At 43.0% G+C, this 21,013-nt stretch overlaps 1 protein-coding gene across 10 annotated transcripts in view; it reads left to right on the top strand.

Annotated features, from left to right (window-relative positions):
• The window catches only part of KALRN (kalirin RhoGEF kinase), a 435,213-nt gene that overhangs the window by 406,595 nt on the left and 7,605 nt on the right, over positions 1-21,013 (top strand). For 8 of the 10 annotated variants that reach the window (XM_072341566.1, XM_072341563.1, XM_072341565.1 and 5 more), the window contains 10 exons: positions 64-114; positions 422-499; positions 1,024-1,209; positions 4,385-4,556; positions 8,065-8,297; positions 9,218-9,465; positions 12,759-12,882; positions 14,250-14,309; positions 20,076-20,103; positions 20,553-20,724. In XM_072341566.1, the coding sequence (XP_072197667.1) occupies positions 64-114; positions 422-499; positions 1,024-1,209; positions 4,385-4,556; positions 8,065-8,297; positions 9,218-9,465; positions 12,759-12,882; positions 14,250-14,309; positions 20,076-20,103; positions 20,553-20,724 (1,352 nt within the window). Of the gene's footprint in view, positions 1-63; positions 115-421; positions 500-1,023; positions 1,210-4,384; positions 4,557-8,064; positions 8,298-9,217; positions 10,456-11,650; positions 11,696-12,758; positions 12,883-14,249; positions 14,310-20,075; positions 20,104-20,552; positions 20,725-21,013 lie in introns of those variants that run through there. The other 2 variants (XM_072341568.1, XM_072341574.1) reach the window with 2 other exon arrangements.

Here is a 21,013-nt window from a genome sequence, read left to right as displayed (position 1 = left end):
ACTGTCATCTTCTCTTTTCTCTTTCTTGAAGTGCCTTAATGCAAACGTTTCTGCTTTCTCCAGGACTTCCTGAGGTACAGTGAAAAAGCTGGCCTGGAGTGCTCTGAAATAGAGGTACGTTTTCATGGCCTGGATAGTGGTGCTGCAATATCTAAGGGCCCTTTATATGGAGAAATGCAAGCCACAGTATTTGACAATAGTTGAAGGTCCTGCTGATATTCTAAATGTGGTATTTCTCTTTAGATCAAGTCGGAAGTAAAAGATGAAGGCATAGTCCTCTTTTAGACATTCCTATAGATGTCTAGTACACAAGAACCTTGCCATGAATACCTTCTAGCAGTGATCACACTATTGAAGCTCATTATTTGACACTTTGCTTTTAAGGACCCTTTACCAATGCAACCTTTGTTCTCCTTAACAGAAAGCAGTTGAGTTAATGTGCCTTGTACCAAAACGTTGCAATGATATGATGAACCTGGGTCGCCTCCAAGGCTTTGAGGTATGTTCTGCTTTTGTAACAACCAGGCCAGGAAAGGGGCTTTGTCTTTCTGTGATTGTCTCCACAATCAGCCCCACCTCGAACTATTCATCTAGCAGTTCTCCTTCTCCAGTGGTGAGCTGCATACCTTGGTGAGGTTTCGAAGGTGGAGGTGATATGCCTGTCATTCTAAACTTGCAACAATAAAGGTGTCCTTTCTTCAAAATGCAAGATCTATAAAAGCTTCTGCAAGCCTGAATTAGACTTCTTATCTGTGCTGTCAGAGCAAAATAAACATTGAACCAGACTGCTCCATTTGTTAGTAAGGTCACCAAGCACTAACAGCTTAATAGCTCCCTCCAAGCCTAGCACATCCAGGAGAGGACTTGTGAGTTATAACTCCACAGGGTACAACGTTGGGGTTGTAACTGAAACAGTCTAGTCTTTGGCAGACCTGGTAAGAGAGGACTGTGCAAAGTATAGATTATCTCATAGGACCACACAGGGTCAGAATTTGTAACATTGGTGCCTTGGTTGCTCCTCAGGGTAAGCTGACAGCCCAGGGCAAGCTGCTGCAGCAGGACACCTTCTACGTGACAGAGCAGGACTCCGGAGTTCAGTCCCGACCAAAGGAACGTAGGGTGTTTCTCTTTGAGCAAATAGTTATCTTCAGCGAGCTGCTTAGGAAGGGATCTTTAACACCGGGCTACATGTTCAAGAAGAGCATAAAGGTAAGAAATAGAGTGGGAGGTGTGTTTTCTGTTTGACTGTCACATAGAGATGTCTTAACCAATTTTCTGTACTGTGACGCTGGTCCGTCCTGCCGTAGGTGGACAACGTTTTGTGGAAAACATTGGCATTTAGTTTACAGTAGATCAGAAGCCGCTAAAGACCAATGTCTTGAAGTAAACCACTGAGTGCCTATATTCACAGGGCAGGTCTTCTGTCACACGTAGGTCCGAGTTAGCCAATATTGCTATAAAAGCCTGCATTAGAAAAGGTAAGTGTATAATAGTTGCTTTTAAGCATGGTCGTAAAAGGCAGGGAAACAAAACCCTCATCTTAAGCCTAACTGTAAGTCACTGGATGTGACATTACTGGAAATACCCTTCCTGATGGGGTGGGACTCTTGGTACAAATGTGAATGCTGCACATGATGGAGCTATTTCAAAACCAAACAAAAATACCCACAGAAATAAACGTAGCTCAGGAATTACAAAGCTAGACAAACTCTTAAGAAAGCTTTTAAGAAATTGATTGAGTTTTCAAATAAACTTTCCAGAGTATTGGACTGGGATTAGAAGCAAAAACTGAGAGTAATCAGGGAAAACATGTTTCTTGTTTTTCCAAGGGTTTCTGTGTTTGTTCGAGAAAGGCAGAATTCACCTCTGGAATGTAGCTGAGGTTGAACGCTCCACTTCTTTCAGTAAAACAGCCTTTGCTGTAGCTGAAAAAGAGCAAAGTCACAGGTTCATATGAACATCGTCATCATTCAAAGCTGAGAAACCAGTCTGGAACTGATTTCCTTCCCGAAGTGCATTTAAAACCAAATGTGGGAGAATGCATTGTGTTTGCTTTAAATTTTAAATGATACATTAGTATGAAACAGAAGAGAACAATGTCAGGTAAAATAATGCATACTAACCATATAACCTGTTATAATAGATAATAGGCACCTTCTTGGCAGACTGCAACTGCGGCACTTACTGAAAAGCTTATCCATTTGCAAGTCAGTGTTCTGTAGAGTTTCAGCCAAGTAATAAGCTTGAAGGGAAAAACCTAAAGTTTACAAATAAACAATAATCTTGATTTAGATGAGCAGCTTTGATTTTATCCTGCTGCTGAATTAAATCATGATTCAATTTGGAGATAGAAATAACATGAATCATTTTTACTTCGGTTTATTGTGCGTATAACACAATGAGGCTTTTATCTGCAGGAAACAATTCCTGAATTGTATATTGTAGATAAAGAGAGAAAAATAAATCTCTTCTAATGTCAATAAAATTAGCTTGCCTCGAGGGTATGGGTTGCTTTTCTAGTTAAACAGCTTATTAAAGTAATGCTGTTCCCACTGCCTGAGTTGCTTTAAAATCTCTGTGTGATAATTTTCCAGTCCCTCTTTTCTTCCATTTGGCACACAGTGCATTCTCCTGTTGAGTAACTACAGCAAATGTGGGATCCCCAGTGGCTTCACGTGCATCTCCCCCACTGCAGCTGGAAGTCTGCATTCCTGCAGCACTCCCGGCCTGCTCCCGGCCCCTGCTTCAGCTTCTGGTTGTGTTTGCAGGCTCCTGTGCTTTCCCACTGCAACACTTCGATCCCATCTTCCATTATGGTTGTCGAGCTCTCTGGGAGACACTTCTGAGAGATGTAGGCTGTTCTGAGAGATGAACCCTGCTGGTTCACGTCCTCCCACCCAGCAGGAGGGCCAGGGCAGCACCAGAGGTCCTATTTCTTTCCTCTATGTCACAGCCACAGAGGTCTCTCTGTTACACTAAGATGTACGTATGACTTCAGATTTTGCCATTCTGGTCTGAAAGGGAGATCAGTCTCCCAAATATGTGTCCTCAAGTTCTGTCACTCTCAGACAGTGACAGGAGCTTCATCGTGATGTCCTACATTAGCGAAGAATCTTTATGCAGTGAGGTGTAGTTAGCTTTCAGAAATAGCACATTCCTTCTTGGACACTGCTCAGTTGGATACCTTTCAAGCTCTCAGAGTACTGAAGTGGGCAGCCTTGGCAAATGCGTCTGCCTGAGACACCAACAGTAGTCTTAGGACTCTGACCTACGGGTTGTTTTCTTGGAGTCATAGAGAATTGACTTGCTTGCTTTGGTTATCAGCCAGAGGAGCAGCAGCTCAGAGCAAGAGGGAGAGCACTGTCCAAGCTCCTGGTCCACCCTTTCCCTTGTCTCCGTGTCAAAACACTGCCTGCCTGCTCCACAAACTCCGCAGGGACCTGCAGAAGGGAGGGAAGGGACTCCTTCCATCTCACACTTTAAATGCTGGACATGTGGAATAGACCACCCTGTACCTTGATGGATACAGCAACAGGAGATGGACCTCTTCTAGAGGGATGTTCTGATCATAACCTTCAGAGTCATCCATCTTTGACAAGGCTTTTTTTTTTCTTTTTTACAGCACTTTGTCAAAGCTTCTGTTACATTAATCCTGAATTGCCCACTAAAGCAGATAAGCAATGCCAGCCTATTCTTGTTTGCTGTTGCAGACATGAGTTATCCAGGAGAAGTCAAATTACGAGTGCACTTGCACAGAAGGACACGGTATCCTACAGGAAATCAGATGAATTCTCACCCATGAGATTTCTAGGAAGAGTATCTGTGGCTGTGGTCAAGTCAAGCAAACACATGCAGATGGCATTGCCTTCCACTAGAAATAAGATCTGTTGCAGCTTCAGTGTTTTTTTTTGCTTTTTGTGTTTATATATGTATATATATATATATATATCCTTATACAGTGTCCATTCCGTTTAAGATGTTAATTTTCTGTCACTAGACAGATAATTTCTTTCCGTGAAGGATAAGAAATGTAAACATTCACTTAAATTGAAGGACTGATAGACCTTATTAACATCTTAATGAGAACAGTTTAACTCTCTTTATGGGTTACAGTAAATTCTTAGCTCATCAGTCAATTTTGTGTGACCTTAAAATAGAAATTGTAATTCAATGCATGGCAGATGTCTGGTATGTCTGTCAAAGCTTTATTAAGCTTGACGTTTACCTCCTTAAACGTAGATGAGGCAAGTTCTTCTGCTTATGCCCTGACAGTCTGTTACTGGACTCAGTTATTTTCAGGAACTTTTCACAACAGTTCTATTCTCATTCTTGACTAGTGCTAAGTCATGCTCCTTGTAACACATGCTCCCTTGGATTGTTTCAGATGAACTACCTTGTCATTGAAGAAAACGTGGACAATGACCCCTGCAAGTTTGCTCTAATGAGCCGGGAAACATCTGAGAGAGTCGTTCTACAGGCAGCTAATCCAGAAATTCAGCAGGCTTGGGTACAGGACATCAACCAGGTCCTGGACACACAAAGGGATTTCCTAAATGGTATGTACACTGGCTTTGCTCTCTATGCCAAACAGTGACACTAAGTGGGACTCAAAAATCTTTGCGTCTTTGGTCTGGGTGAAAAACATTCAGCAACTTCTTGTTCACATGGAAAATCCCGTGGAGAAAATGAGAGCCCAGTCTGCCTGTCATTAAGGACTGGGTCAAGTGCTGTCCACTAAGCACATGTGAAAGGGGCCTCATAAAGCATCAGCTGGTCTTTGAAAAGGGACCAGCTCGGTGACACTGTGCAGAGGTCTCCTGGTAACCCCAGGAGCTGCGCATGAACAGGGGCCTGCTGAAAATGTCAGCTTTGCTTTAGAAAGAGATTTGGGGTGGTTTGAAATCTTATTTCAAATTAAATCTCTGTTTCCATTAAAAACAAAAACAAACAGCACACACGTGATCAGCAAAAATGGATTTTGTAAATACAGAGGAATCAAATTCAATTAATAAGGAACCAGGGCTGGAGGGAGAGAATAAAAGTGGTATCTCCTTTCGTCTGTTGTTGGAAGCAACAGAGCAGGAGCATTTCTTTGGAAGCCTCCAAAGTTGTTTGGTACTATTCATGCCAAAACAGTTGTGTTTTTTTTAATTGAGCTTACATTAAAAGAGCATTCTATATTTAAAACCCTTAATAAATGATTGCTGTTGTGAAACTTGCTAGCTTGAATCAAGATGTTTTTGTTGGCACAGCGTGTTAGCATTTTTTATTTGGGGTGTTCGGTTTTGTGGACTTTTTTGTTGCAAAATCTGAAGAATCTCTTTCAATTCACATCCAAGCAAAGCTTCTCTTTTATGCAGCGTGGAGTATTTATAGGTTTTGGTTTTCTCATTTGGATTTAGCGTAGTTTTACATCTCGGAAGTTAAATGGGAAAAGGTTACAGACAGAGTCTGATTGTGGCAGTTCATAAACTATGGCAGAGCTGAGAAGACAAACTGTGTTTCACGTGATTCCAAAACTCCATGTTTCATTTTCCTGGTTGGAATTGAAAGGATCTTCTGCAGTCACTGCAAAGTGGTTCCTTGAAGAGACTGGTGAGATGGACAGCCTGAGTTTCCTGTTATGACCTGGTGCTACCAGCACTTGCTGGTGTTGTGGCAGCACAGCTGACTTTGAATGAGGGCCAGTAATGCTCAGCTACAGGACTTTTTTGTAAACATAGTAAGGACTCCACAAGCACTATTGCAGCGGTTTTGTGTCCTTTCACATCTTTCTTGCTTGTTTTCCTTATAATTTATCCTCTCATCTCTTCCCGGCATTTTCTGTCCAGTGAGTTCCTTCTTCTATTGCAGTATCTTTGCAGCCCCTACGTAGCCTGTGTTCCAGCAAGGAATTTGATGGGTTAGGAAGGTAATCTTCAGTATCTCTAAAGCTAGAAGTAAAAGTAGATTTATATTAAAACACAAGCTGAAGGATTTGCTTTAAACCTCTAAATAAGATCCAAGGAAATGGTATTGTATCCAGTCAAGCTTGTCCAGTCTAGAACAGTTTAAGTGGCTTTTAGGATGTAATCTCTTTGAGGCTGACTAATCTTTAAATACGTTCTTCAGCTTTCTGTTTCATTAAATGGAAAACGGATGTTTTCTGTCTTCAAAATCATATTAAACCAACAGTGGGCCAATGCTGCATAAACTAAATAATAAGATATTCCCTGTACCTGATTTTTCTGATTTGTTTGGGAAAGCCCTAACAAATAAGGAACTATGTGCAAATAAGCCCTAACAAATAAGGAGCTCTTCAAAGCACTGTATCTGCATACTCAGTTCATACATGTGAAACGTGGTGCAATTAAACTGTAATATTCAAGCTTTTCATGTTTTCCTTTGGGATAACAAAAGCTGCTAAGCTTACGAAACAGACTGTGCACAAAATGATTGGCTGTAGTGGATGTTCTCTCCTTTTGCTTTTAAGAAGCGAGCTGTAAAGGAAGTATGTCACTGCTGGATGTACCTCATATAAAAAATGCCATTGATCTGTAACTTTTTTATCATGCTTTATGAGTTTTTCCCAAGAGAGCAAGTACGTGGACATTGATTTTTGCCAGGAGCCTGCAAGAATACTAACAGATGTTGAGTAGGAGGTGGGAAGCCAGGCACCCCCTGTATTAGCTAACTGGAATTAGTAGCCACAAGTGGACACTCAACCAGGTATTCTTTAAAAGCACTGGATAGGATGAATTGTTTCAAGATAATGGCATTCTCCTTCAGGTCTTATTGCTAAAGACCTTGCAGCCTAATCTGCTGCATATACTAGTGAAATGTCATTGTTTACTGCCAAACATCTCCCTATCCTTCGTGCTCATTGGTGGCTGGTCTGCAGCAGAACCAAAGCATTTTCAGTGGCAGCTGAGGTAAGCGAGTGAAATGGGTTATATCTGTGGCATAAATTCGAGTCACCGCTTGGGCTTTTGAGCCAGCAGTCCTTCAGATTGCTACAGGTCTCTGTTAAAATGTCTGTCCTTTTGAGGAAGAAAGCAATCTGGCCTCCTTGATTTGCTTTAGTCTCTTGTTCTCCAGTATCAAGTGGTTTCTTGTTGGACCAGCCCTGCCTTTCTCTGGGAGGGGAACGTGTGGTATAGCGCTGAGCCTTTCTGTTTGTCTTTCCTTTTCCTCTTGTTGGGAAAGACATTCTTTCTGTTGTGGTTCCCCGGCTGGGCTGATGCTGTGACATTGTGTCCTCCTGTCTGCCTCTTGTTAGACAAGTCTCTCTGCATTCCAGTAGGTTTAGTCTGGTGCATGTACACAGACAGTATGAACTGCCTATAAATCAGCCACTGAAGCCACATGACATGCAGAAAGCAAACCCATAGGTCTGGGGTTGGGAGTCTGAGCCTTGTAAATCTGTCTCTTTCCCATTCCACATAAGTCCTAGCCCTTGTCCCTTCTCTTCCAAACTTATCAGACTATTTTTTTACTGTCTGGCATTTATATCCTTCTTTTTCCCAGTGTGATCACTATCTATAACTACAAAAGGTACTCTCACAAGCAGAGTCTTGTGAAGCTGTTTGATGTTGCTTGTGTCAGTTAATACAGAAAATCCATAGAGAGACAAGTTCCAATGCATCATGTTTGAAGAGAATTTAGTTGTAAAGCTCTCATGGGAATATACAGATGAGACTTATGGGTCTTGATCTGTATTTCCTGATGATAAACAAAAATCACTGTAAATAAGCTGTGTGTCTCTTATTCAGGCTTTCATTTCTTTTTATTACAGGATTATTTTTATGGTGTTTCATTTGTGCAGTTTCAAAGGCAACAAATGAAGTTATGTATGTTGTAAATGGCAAATATTTTAGTGCACTCTTCAGTTCATGCACAGTACAGCGCAACATGCTTGCATCCTGTCTGGCCATGAATGCACCCTATGCTTCCATGGGTGGCATTTTATGTGCCTGTTTGTTTTGCAACTACTGTGTCTGTTCTGATTGAGTCACCCCATGCACTCTCTATATCCCTTTGCAGTGTCACTGGAAACATACAGCTAATTCTTGTCTTCTTTTGCAGCGCTGCAGTCTCCCATAGAGTACCAACGCAAAGAAAGTAGCACAGCAGTGCTGAGGCCCCAGGCCGGTAGGGTCGCTCAGCCCAACAGCAGACCCTATTCTTCTGTTCCAGTAGGGTCTGAGAAGCCTTTGAAGGCTACAAGCCGTAACCCATCTCTCCCACCCCTGAAGATATCTACCTCCAACGGCAGTACAGGGTATGAACAGCCCGGAGACAAGTATGAACAAAGCAAGGTACTGAGCTCATCTGATAAAACATGATCTCATTGCCCGCTTTTCATACCACAGACTATCTGTGAAGTTAGCTCTAATTGCCAGTCAACCAGGTCAACAGCAATCAACAGACTGAAGCAATGGAATGAAGTGTGGTTTGAAACTGTATGCAGACTGTGGCAGTTCTTGTGTTCAGGCAGTTGGCTCTTCAGCTGGAAAGCTGAGACAGGGCCTGCCCCTGGAGTGCTGAACCCAAGAGTTTTTCAGGACACTGTATTTGCAGACCTGGTAAACTGAATTTCCATTCACAGTACTGGCAAAAGTAATATCCAGGATTCCCTAATATCCATTAACCACCCATTCCTGAAGAGGTCTACTCTGATGGTTTAAATAGTTTAGATTGCAGAGTGCCAAATGAAGGTTGTAATTCAGGTGCATGTGCCCTACACTGGACACAATTCACAGAAGCCACCAAAGAGTAACAGTCCAGTAGTGTTTGGACACAGCTGTTGGCTGATATCCACCACAGCCACCTTCCAGTAAGACCTATATTGAAGAATATGAAAGGTGTGAGATTATTTGGCTTCTAATGTGAGTCTTCCTGGGTTTTTCCCCATGTTCTGAGCAGGTAGGTCATCCACAATACCAGTACACAGCTAGGTACCATACTGCTGGAGTAGCAACGAAATCTAATAGGAAGCAGAAAGCTGGTTTCTGTCAGATTCATGCTAATCCTTAAAATCCTTCTCTACCCATACAGATTACTGTAGAATCATAGAATCAGTAAGTTTGGAAAAAACACTAAAATCACCAAGTCCAACCATCAACCCTTCCCAACCACACACCATGTTCTTCAATGCCACATCTCCGTGGTTCTTGAACACCACCAGGTTCCTCACTGCCACCTTTTCACCACGTTTCTGTTGTATTCATTTTCACAGACTGATTTGGGAGGGTGCAATGGGACGTCTTCCATGGTGGTGATTAAAGATTACTATGCACTGAAGGAGGACGAGATCTGTGTGAATCAAGGAGAGGTGGTTCAGATCCTTGCTATCAACCAGCAAAACATGTTCCTGGTGTACCAGCCCGCAAACGACCACTCTCCAGCTGCTGAAGGATGGATCCCTGGCAATATCTTGGCTCCCCTCACTAAATCCACTACAGATAATAGCGACGGAAGCATCAAGTAAGTGCCATGTTGACTTCGCTGGGAACACTATGTGGATTTTTTTGAGGAAAAAAAATAATAAAAATAAATAAAAATAAATCCAAATGGTAGGGAGTTCCTGCTGATTTTTATCTACAGTGCCATTGGAGCAAGCTGAGTGGTCAATCTGCAGCGTCGGGCAGCCATGGTGGATAGCTCGGGTTCTGCTTATTTACATTATGTGGGGTTTTGTTTATCCTTTGGAGAGAAATAAAACCGTAGTCGGTTAAAGACGTATTTTGTGTTACACCATTTTACACCAACATGGACCTGCTTGGACTGGACTGATATTTATATTGTATTAAGTTACTAATCTATATATGGGTTATAACAGCATCTGGCAAAAAAAAAATCAGGCCCTGTGTTGGACTGAGATTCGCTTCTCTAAGAGGAGAGATTTTGTTGTCTATGGCAATTTTCTTGTACAGCTTGTATCATTTTTTTTGTTGTTGTTGTTTGGTTGGTTTGTTCTTTTTTTTCTGTTCTCAGTTTCTTTTGTAAAGTATATTTTTTTTTTTGTTTGCAAGACCCCCATACAAATACATTCCTGTATGAAGTATTTTGCACTATTTAAAAAACAAAACAAGCAAGGAAGAAAGAAACAAACTCATACTGATGAAGTCAGGTTGTGCAATATCATGGATAGTCGCAATGTTCATCATTGTACCTGTACATGTAACTAATTTTAAATGTACTATTTTAAATATGTAAAATAAATTTTCACCGTGAGCATGTTTTAATGAGGTAAAAGAACTAGTTTGACCCTTTTTTGTTTTGGTTTGGTTTTATTTGATTTATGTTGTTGTTGTTGTTGTTTTGTTCTGTTCATAACTTTTTGTTGCTTATTTAACAAATGTGTGGATATATATTTTTCTTTCTTGATTTTTAGAAATTTATCAGTCTGAAATGCAAGAAAGTGGGTTTTTTTTTTTTGGTATTAAATACTGAAGGTACAACCCTCTTTTCAAGTAATACCGACTGATTTCTTTTAACATCTAGAACGACTACATGGTAATGCATGATGAATGCTGCAAATTCTGTTGCCTTCCACGAGGGCCTCAAAGCACAGAATTGAATACGGAGAAGAAAGATTTTGTGGCAGTTTCACCAAAAATAATCATTTGAAATCTGTTGGAATTTTGGTCAAGAAAAAACGGTGACTCGGCCTATTGAGTCAGTGATCTCAGGCATAAAACTGAATGCTGCTACAGATCGCATGTTAAGCCAGAGGAATTGCTCAGCACGTCTCTTGCATGTGTGCCACAGCCATTCCTGGGCTCCTCCTATAACCAGGCTCTGCAAACATGTGCCTTTACATTCACCCCCAGCACCAGGCTCCTGGTGAAGACTTCCGTTTCATGGGAGCTGTACAGTCAAATTCTGCGATAAGTATGAACTGGGGCCAGGAAGGCCTACAAGAATTGAAAGGCACATACATTGCACTTCTCTCTTTCTCACTGCAGTGACACTTAAAGACACTTAAAATCATGTTTTCAGATTCAAAGAACTAAAACAACCCTGAAACAAAAAGATGCTTGACTGACTCTCCCTTAAGTCATATGGGTAAAAAATGATCTGGAGCAGGTGTTATCATCAGCCCCATCTAGTCTGCCACATCATGCGGACTCATTGCTATAAGTAATAAAACTGTTTCTTCTGTTGACAGATACTGTACTCAAAATGCGTCGTAGATGCAATAGTGCTGGCATCATGATAGGTGCAGGTCAGGAAGACCATACACTTGGCATACCCTTGACACAACTGTATCTTAAAGGACAATATCACAGTCTCAAAGTGTTGGATAACTTCCCCTGCTCTGTGCACCTAATTTGGACCTCTTTCAGAAATGCCCTAGCACCTACTGGCCAGGATGTGCAAGACATGTTGGTGCTCCTTGTGCCAAAACACAACTGCCCGTGCCAGCTGTTAACACCACACAGACGCAGTAGGAACCATTTTAGTCTTGTGTCAGCGCAGCCAGTTGTTGGGAGAACATTAATTTTACTTTGTTAAAAATGAGCTATTGCACAGTGTCAACCAGGTGCTGAAATGCAACAAGAATAAGCTTATGAAATGGCCACAGAATTTTCGGGGGAACATCAGCTGTGTGGGGCATCCTTTGAGTCCTACCTTGCTAACATACTGCGTTTTATTGGCATCGCAGGTGGTCGTTGGATTACATGCAACTTGCTTTGTAAAATGTATCAAGGTACTGTAGACATGACATGTGCCAAACATTGGGCTTAAAACATGCAAATCAAATTTGCATGACTTAAAGGTGGGCAGATGCTTTGAACCTGGATCCCAGCTCATCACACTGCTGTTTTGAGAGCTTTCTGCTTTGGACAACATAACCCTTCCCAAATCCTTCCCAACCTGCCCACTATTTAAACCAAATGAAATTCATATTGAGAAGTGTTTTGTTTTTTGGTTTGTTTGGTTGTTTTTTTGTGGTTTTTTTTCGTGTCTGCTTGGACATGCAATTTCTGTTGTCAACACAGCATTGCTCTTACAAAGGGTGACATGGTCTTTTTTCTTTTTTTCCAAGAGTAAGGTCATAGGTGCGGTAATGAGGGGTGAAACATGTACTGCAAATCGTGCCTGCTGTGATGGTTACCAAAAAGCATGGACTGATTGACATCCTCTCTCTCCAAACTGGCAAAATCAATTACTATACTAATGGGAAATTCTTGGTCTTGAGAGGCATAGCAGAGCTTGTCATTCGAGGAAATGACTTATCTCTTGCAAAGTTAATGATGTAGCTCCTATTTTGTGAGCTATTCATGTTCTGAGAAACACGTAGAGGATACCCTGAATTTCTTAAAATGTTTAATTTGCTCTACTATGCCATCTATTAAAACAGTTCTCGCTTATTTGTATTCATTTGACTGCCTTAACCAACAAGACTGAGGTCTAAATTGACCTTTAGCCTGTAGCAAAAACAAAAGAGGTTTCTGTTTTTGGCAATGCCAGACAAAATTCTGAATCCAGATGACCAAATTGCAGTTGCCTGCTTCCATCATGGGATGTTTGTTTTTTTCCTGCTCCGTGCATTTAAACAGCAAGTGTGGCACAACAGCTGCTTTGCAGAACTGTTTGGTTTGGTTTTTAACTTCAACTCTCATTGCTCGAGTAGAGATAGGCATATTGCCAGTGGCTTTCACCTTCTAGGGAATTGCAGTAATCGCAAACATGGATGCTGGTTCCCCTTTCCAAATCCTTCCTTCCTACTATGATTTGCCATTTGATTGCTGCGTTTTTTGGTACAACAGGAAGTCATGTTCATGGCATACCCTGCGCATGAGAAAGCGGGCGGAAAAGGAGAGCAGTGGCAAAAATGAAGCCAATGGGCCACGTAAATCCAAGGATATTCTGGGGAACAAAGTCTCTGTTAAAGTGAGTAAGGCCATCTGAAAGCTGTGTGCCGCTCTCCTGCTTCCCATCCTTTTCACCCCCTATGGCATCCTCTCCTGAGAGAGGGAGGGAGCGGCAACTGGGGGTTTGTTGTTTTTTTTTCCCCACTTCAGTTATCTTTTTTTTTCTTCTTTTTTTCTTTTTTTTTTTTTTTTTTTAGTATTCATTTTAGCAGGATTTTTGCATGCAAGATAAAATGCAGCCTTTGTTTTTCGTTTTCTTTTTCCTGGCATCCCTCATGCAAGTAAGTAATCTTCATTAAACACGCAAACAACAACCAAAAAAAAAACTATTTGTGAGGTTAAATAACTGCTCTTAACATTGAGAAAACAGTGTCTGATTTACCTCTGATCTATCCCAATCTGCAACTGCATCAGAGCAGTGGCAGAAATGAAGCCAATGGGCCACATGAATCCAAGGATTTACATCAGAGCAGCTGCAGCAGTTAGAAAGCCACCAGGTGAAACGATGGCCTTATTGACGCTGACAAGTTTTCCTTAGGCCAAAAATTCCCAACAGGTTACAGTAAGGGATTCTCAACCTTGAGGTGCTTAAGATATTTGCTCAGGGGGTGATGGTCTCAATGACCTCTTTTCTTTGGTATTATCAGACAGGGAAGAGATGCTGACTTGGCAGGAGAGGGTTTTGTGCGTGTGTCCGTGTGTGTCCGTGTCTGTCTCTCTCTCTCTGAGATCTCCCAGTAAGGAAAAGGTTGAGAACAGTGGGGTTAAGCTCCATCTTCTGCTCTGGGTACCTGACTACTGTGCTCCAACTCAGAGGATCCGTCCCTATAACCCGACCGTGAGGCCTGCTCAGGACTAATGTGGCGGCCTTCCCTCCCAGCAGAGGCAAGCAAACGCTTGTTGTGGTTCTGACACAACCAAAGATTCAGGAAAGCACTTGAGCATGTACAGTGGATCCACCCCCTTCCAGGAGAGCCCTTGATTAAGTGTTTTCCTTTCTGGAGGCTTTCCGTCACATCTGCCTAGTGAAACAGAGATGGCATGTGCATAGTCCTTTACAGGCCACCTGCCCCTCGCACCCAGGGCCGGCCTCAGGGCAGCAGTAGCTGCAGCATGGTGGTCACAGTGCTTCTGCTGCTGCTTCCCTGCTGCTGCACTGCTAGAACGACCTGCAGCATCACTGCCGCCTCTTTGCCAAAGCACGTCTTTGCCTTTGCTTCCCTTGTTTTGTTGGTTTGCTTTGGAGTTGTTTTTTTTTTCCTGTGGAACGTTTTCTTTCCTGTTACCCATTCCCGTGCTCACAGCTCCTTTGCTGCTCTGCCCTCTCTAACCAATCTCACCACTAATCTCTTGTTCTCTTTCTTCCTCTTCATGCTGCCAAACAAGGAGACAAACAGCTCAGAGGAATCAGAGTGTGATGACCTTGACCCCAATACTAGCATGGAGGTAGAGACAATCATCCTTGTCATTATTTTTTCCATTAACATGTGCCTGTTTTGAAATGCCTTTGCTGAAAGGGGGAGCTGGTGGGTCTGCATCTCTCACAGACATACCTGCCAATTAAATATGAGTCACACAGAGCACCAGTTCTGGTTTTACCAGGCCGTGAACTGGAGTTTGGGCCGCCTTTGCGATAGCAGCAATGGGGGAAGTTGAGGAACAAGTTCTTGCTGAGCTGGAGGCTGTCCTCAGCTGCTGTTTCCTATCTATGACCTTGTCCAGTGCAGTGATGGTGCTTGAATGTCAACTACCAAGAAATGTAGCATTCTGTAGCATTTCTATATTAAAAACACTTGTCCTGACAGCATGTGCCGAGCTGCTAGATCTGCATTGTGAACTACTGGAGCAAATGTTGCACCACAGCAGGTGCTTTCAATTGTCTAGATCAGGAAGGACTAAGTTAATTTTTTTCTCCTAGCAGGTGATGTCAATAAATAGTGAAACTGCATTTCTTTAAAGGTACTGAAAGGGTTTGGTAAAAACTAGTTTCTATAATATGCTTGTATTATAGACAATATTAATGCAACTATGGTGACCCAGTTTGTAATACGTTGCACTATTTGTTCCAGTGTGAAGCCATTGATTCTAGTGGAGTGACTGGACACACCTTATTGAGGGCCAGATGGAACTAAAAGTCATGAGAACTGGTTCTTCTTGATTAAGATGTTGCAGAGCCCATTTTTCCTTATATAGTGACCACTCTTAAGCACTTGTGTACATTGTACCAAGTCTGAAAGGCAAGGAGAAGGTTCCATGAGACCTATGATTTTGTAGAGGTAGTAGGGCAAGACATTGGTAAACAGGGATATCACACCTGCAGGCTGCTCTTAGCCAGATTGTACCACAAACATCCCACAGAAGGAAGCTGGTCTTCCTCCTGGAGGAGGAACAGAAAAGTGTTTTGGGATGCACCACTTAAGCTTTTTAACCTGAAGGCTCTCTTCTATTTTAATTGTGTTTTCTGTCAATAAATACATCGTTGCAAAGGGGATATTTACTAAGGGAAAGCCTTTGACCCAGCTAACATGCTTGAGGCTGATCGGTGCTTACCGCTAATGCTGCATTATTCTCAGGAGCATCTTTATGCTTTCAAATAGCGTTTTGCCAATCAAAGGTAACAACTGGAAGCATGTGTTATTTGTTATGAGGCAGTGTCCATTTATTGTGCATAAACCCGCATAAGCTTTAGGTTGTTGGACATTGCTCTGTGGAGCAAAAAAAAATTCAGCTAAGATAAATAGAGAGGTGATGTACAGAGCTGGGTGAGGATCACTGTTCCTTATTGTAGAGTATTTCTGTGCTTTGACTTTGCTCAATAGGAGGAAAAGCTCAGATGTCTTAAAATTACCAGTGGAGGGTACTTATGGCCTCAAACTGTTTGCATACAGTCAGCTCTCCATACTCTTCACCTGGCTTGCCTTGTGACACTTCTGTGGGCTGTGGGAATGCTGATGCAGAGCTGTGTCCCAGCCCAACCAAGGCCGTTCAATGGTGCACACAGCCCTGCTTGGGTCATGAAGGTGTTGGTCACTATTACTGCAGCCTTGGGTGGGTCACCTGGCCTCTCTTATAGCCTGTCACCCCTGGCATGCTGATGTCTTCCTGTCATACATGAGAACACACACCTGGTGCTAGAGTAAAGAGACTTATCTCTAAATACAAAGCAGCCATATTAATTACTTGGAAATATCAGTACGTTTTACTTCCAGCCTATTCCCAGTGTGAGAAGCCAGAAAGCTAGTCATAGTATCTATGAAGTCCCTTTCACTTCCACCTTTGCTTGCTCTTTGTAAAACATATCTGTTCAATAGGTCCCAGGTTACTGAAGCACTTTGTTTTGGTTGACGGGGAAATGCAGAAAGAAAGAAAGAAATGTGGAGAACACACACAGTGAGAGCAGGAAGCTGGAACTGAGTGGCTGTTTTCAAAGCACTAAAATGCTATTGCTGTATTTTTGCCTACAGAAGGACGTGCTGGCCCTGGAGAACTTTCCATTCATTGTAATTTGGAATAGGAACTGTATCTCTTGTTGGCTACTTCTGTTTTCTGTGCTTATCAATATGCAATGAAAATGATTATGAATGGAAATGAAATACAGTTCCTATTGTTTCAGAAAGCTGAAGGTGCAAGCTGACCTGTTGGGCACGTGGAGTGTAGGAGCAGACACTCACAGAGTAGCTGTAGCCATGTGAGGGGTAGGAGTAACCTATTTTTAAAGCAGATCAGACGGTCCCTTTGCATGTCTATGAGCTAATTGCACAGGAACAGGCAGTTCCTCTTCTGGGAAGAAGGTGCGTGCCCCTGTGAATCAGCCCACAGTTCCACACCCACGGCTGGGGTCCTGGACACCAACGTGACTGTCACAGAGCTCTGTGTTGTAACACCTGGTGGGGTTTTGATATTGCTGGGGAGGTCACAAGCCTCCTGTGCAAGTCCCACAAAGCTGTCTCTCTCTGCTCAGAGCAACCGTGCTCCTGTCCTGTTGCCCTTGCAGGGCAGGGATGCTGAGACAGAGGGCAGATAGCTCATTAGGTGCAAAGTGGAGACTGACCATGGAGCAGATCCTCCTGGAAGCTGTGCTAAGGCACATGAAAGAGAGGGAGGTGGCACAGGATAACCAGCATGGGCTTCACCATGGGCAAATCCTGCCTGACCAACCTAGCAACTTTCTGTGATGGTGTAACTGCATCAGTAGACGAGGAAAGAGTCACTTGATGTCATCTATCTGGACTTCAGTAAGGCCTTTGACTCAGTCCTCCTGTTCATTGTGGGGAGTTGCACCAAATGATCTTCAGAGGTCCCTTCCAACTCAAACCTATAATTCTGGGTGACACAGTCAACATCTCTCGTGTCAATCTTGAAGTCAGCTAAGCCCATCTGTGCTGATGGATGGCTCCCCACCAAAGGGGCTGAAAGGCCTGATGCCTTTCATTTCTTAAACCATTTAATCAGATACCATTCTAGGTTACTTTTCCTTTTGGTGGCACCTACCCACATGTAGGACGATCCTTATTTGCTCTTCTTGTCAATAAATTTCTCTTGTTTGTTTGTTTTTTTTTTCAGTGGAGGGGAAGTTTATCTCCCTCCAAAATCCCCCACGGTAAAAGCTGACCAAGTCAGGGAGAGCCTTTTGTACAAACTGCAGTTGGTTTAATTCCTCTATAGCTCGTGTCATTATTATTATTTCTTCTGAGAGTCATTAATTAGTTGGGTTTGTGGTTATTTTTAAGAGGAGAATGGTTTCTGCTGCTGACTGCTACCAGCACGAGCAAATGAGTCAATATTTTATTTTAACTCAGTGAACAAGAAGGGCCATGGAGTGTTTACAGAATGCTGAGCTGCTTGCCCTGGAGTAAACATGCCCTCTGCTGTTGAGCTGAAGCATGGATCTTGTTGGAAAGGGTTTGGCTGGCAGCCCAGCCTTACAGCCCAGGAAAAGTGGGGAAAAAAATAAGTGATGCATTTGATCGCTTTGGTGGCATTTGGTGTCCTCTTGCCCAAAGGTTTTAATTTTGCCTAAGCTTACAGGAGGTAAAAGCTGAGACATGGCCATGGGGTGTCGTTAGGCAGCATTTTATCAATTAGCAGCTGAAGTTTTATCAAAGAAAATCTAAATATTACCCCAAGGCTCTTCCAGTGTCACCTAAGAGCAGTAATTGTTAAGGCAATGGGGAAAAAAACACACCATATTGGTAAGGCAATTATTATAAATGATCATGCCTTGAAAATTATTTAAAATGTGGCATTATTTACTTATAGATGTATCTGGAATTTATATATTACTGTAGCTGTATCTTCCAATGGTTACTTTACAGCTATGAAATTAATGTAAACTTTGAGGAGCGTTTATTTCTCCCAGTCTCTAATCCTACCAGGACAGAACTCAGTGAATAATAAGGGAATTCAGTGCATGCTGCAGGGAAGGCAGGAGAGCTACAGGAGATGTATGTGTATTCCAGAAATGAAGATTTATGTGCAAATGAGCTGATGCCTCAGGTTACTAATCTGATAAAGAGATGGCCTCATTTAGAGACAAGTGGCAAGTGATGGTTTTTAGATGGATATCTCCATCTAGAGCAACCGCTTTTTCTTCCTCTTTAGTGCCAGGTGAATGCTATAACTTAATCAGGAGTTCTGTCTCCCCTTTCCCTCCCCACAGGTGGGGAGATGTTTTTCTTCATCTGGTGCCTTCTCACACCGTGTTTTCTTTTTTGCCTATGGTGTCCTGGTCCCCACTGAGCAACGGTTGCAGAAGGGCTGACAGCGGGGGTGATGGATGGCACACAAAAGGCCATCAGTGTGCTGGTTGTATGAGGACTATAGAAATTGTCCTCAAGCCAAGGTGGGGGGGGGGGGGTGCCTTCCAGGATGCTGGGAGTGAACTTTTGAGATCTTGGTGCTCAATAGAAAGTGTGTTTCCATGGAAAATAATGCCCCTGTGTGAGAAACAGGTCTAAGTTGTGCCCTACTGTTCTGATATTGATGGGGTTAATGGAGCTTGAGGTCTCAGTGCTGGTACCAGAGGTTATCCTAGGGCTATGAAGAAGGGCTGTGACACTGAAATGGATCTGAATTTACTCAAGTGCCTCCTTGATGTCACCCTGAGCCACTCACCTTGGAAAACTATTTCTAACTCCCCAAAATAAACATGCATCTTGAAAATGTATCCGCATGTTTGAAGGCTTGTTACTTCTGCTTTGTGGCCTGTTTCTGTCCCACTGCAATGACTCTCATCAGCTTTAGCAGGCCATGAATTAGGTCACTGCTTTATTGGCAACTTCCAAACCTGCTCCAAAATAGACAGTAAAAGAAATTTGAGGTGAGATAAACTACAGTGGTATTTATGCTGCTTGATATTTATATCTGTTAATGAGGCTAAAACTTAAGCTATGGTATACCATTGCACGTTTAGATTTGGGAGCAGAGAGTAGAGCTGCATGTGAGAACTTAGTGCTGTTGTCTTTGTTATCCTCCACCTTTTCTTCCAGGATTAGCATGATGTAATTGATGTCTGTGGGCCATGATGAGATGCTGGCTTCTCAAGTCTTTGCTAACTTGATCAAGTAACTGGTTAGACAAAATAACTCTGAGTCATCCAATTCTTAAGTACCTATTAGAAAGTTTCCATCAGCCCTTTGACACAAGTGACGTTTTACTCATGATGAGCCATGGGATGTTGCAGAACTGATATGAAAAGAGACCTGTATCTTTGTTTTAGCCCTTTAACTTTTTTTTTTTCCCCTGAAGCTAAACAGGAGCTCCCCAGAGCTGGTTAGTGGCCAACATGCAGGTGAGGTGCCCAGGTGCATGGTGCTGCAGGTGGGTCTGGAGCTGGGCACACGGGGCACTAACCACATCCAGGTAGATAGCAGTCAATGGCTTGAGCATCACCTAAGCAAAGAGAAAGCACGATCCACCTCCCTCAGCCCTACCGTTGTGCCTGCTACCTGTGATGCAGCTGACACAAAGTATGCATTACAGCCTTACAAAAGCTGTAGCTTTCGTTTTCTTTTCCAGCCATGCACTGGCTTGCTCAGTTGTCACCAGAGCTTGCTGTGTTTGCCAGTTGTTAGAGACTGTTCATACCCACTGGTCAGTGCGTCTGCAGTTCTGGTCAGCCTCACCGTGTACCTTGTGAAACCAAATGTCTCTCTGTGATGGTCCAGAAAAATAATAATTTCTTTATATGTATTATTCCTTTGTATTTTTCAGATAATCAACCCCAATTTCATTCAAGAAGGTGAGTTAAAGACAGCTGTGCACTGACTTGCCTGGAGGGTTGAGCCAGCAGCTGGGATCTATTACCAAGGAGCCTCATGCTTCCCCCACATCACAGCAAAGGCAGCTCTCCATCACTGGGCAGGGGAAGCAGTCCCTGCTTGCTGATGGGCTCAGAGAGTCTGAATGGATGCACTGTCCCTAAACCTGCCCCTCTAACTCACACACTTGCACCCAGCCTTGCTGTCTTGTCAGAACTCAGACCCAGCACAGCCTGCCCCTACTGCCTCCCTCCCTGAAGGTAGAGTTTTGGTGGCAATTCCAGGATGCTCAGATCTTAGCGCTTAACCCTTACCCATCACTCTCCTAAAAAAAAGCTCCCACAATTGGCCCTATAATGCATTCTTCAGAGTTACGGGGATAACTTCCTCTCCTGTACATTAAAAAGTGTTCCCCCATGTTTTTCTTCAGTGGCTCCAGAGTTCCTTGTGCCGTTGGTGGATATCACCTGCCTGCTTGGTGACACCGTGATGCTGCAGTGCAAAGTCTGCGGCCGGCCCAAACCAACAATAACCTGGAAAGGACCAGATCAAAACATTCTTGACAATGATAACAGCACGGCCACGTACACGGTGTCATCCTGGTAAGGTCCTGCCCCTGGATTCCATCAAATGATGGTCATGCTGCCCTCAAATATGACACTAGCCAAGAGACAAAGATCATTAGAGATGCAATTAATTGAGGCTGACACGGTGTGCTGGCACATCACTGAGCTACACGTCAGCTAAAAAGGGTCAAATGTGAGAGCTCAGGTAGCTCCGTAGTTTCCAAAGCTGATGCAGGGCATCTCTACCAAGTGCAGTGCTGAGTGCTGAGCATTCTCTGTTGTGCTATGCCCCAGGAGCCCAAGGCCTCTGAGCCTGTTGCAGGCC

This window comes from Excalfactoria chinensis, chromosome 7 (genome assembly GCF_039878825.1).
Source record: "Excalfactoria chinensis isolate bCotChi1 chromosome 7, bCotChi1.hap2, whole genome shotgun sequence".
NCBI classification, from domain to species: domain Eukaryota; kingdom Metazoa; phylum Chordata; class Aves; order Galliformes; family Phasianidae; genus Excalfactoria; species Excalfactoria chinensis.
Note: the sequence above shows the minus strand (reverse complement) of the source record. Positions and strands in the feature narration are given on the sequence as shown.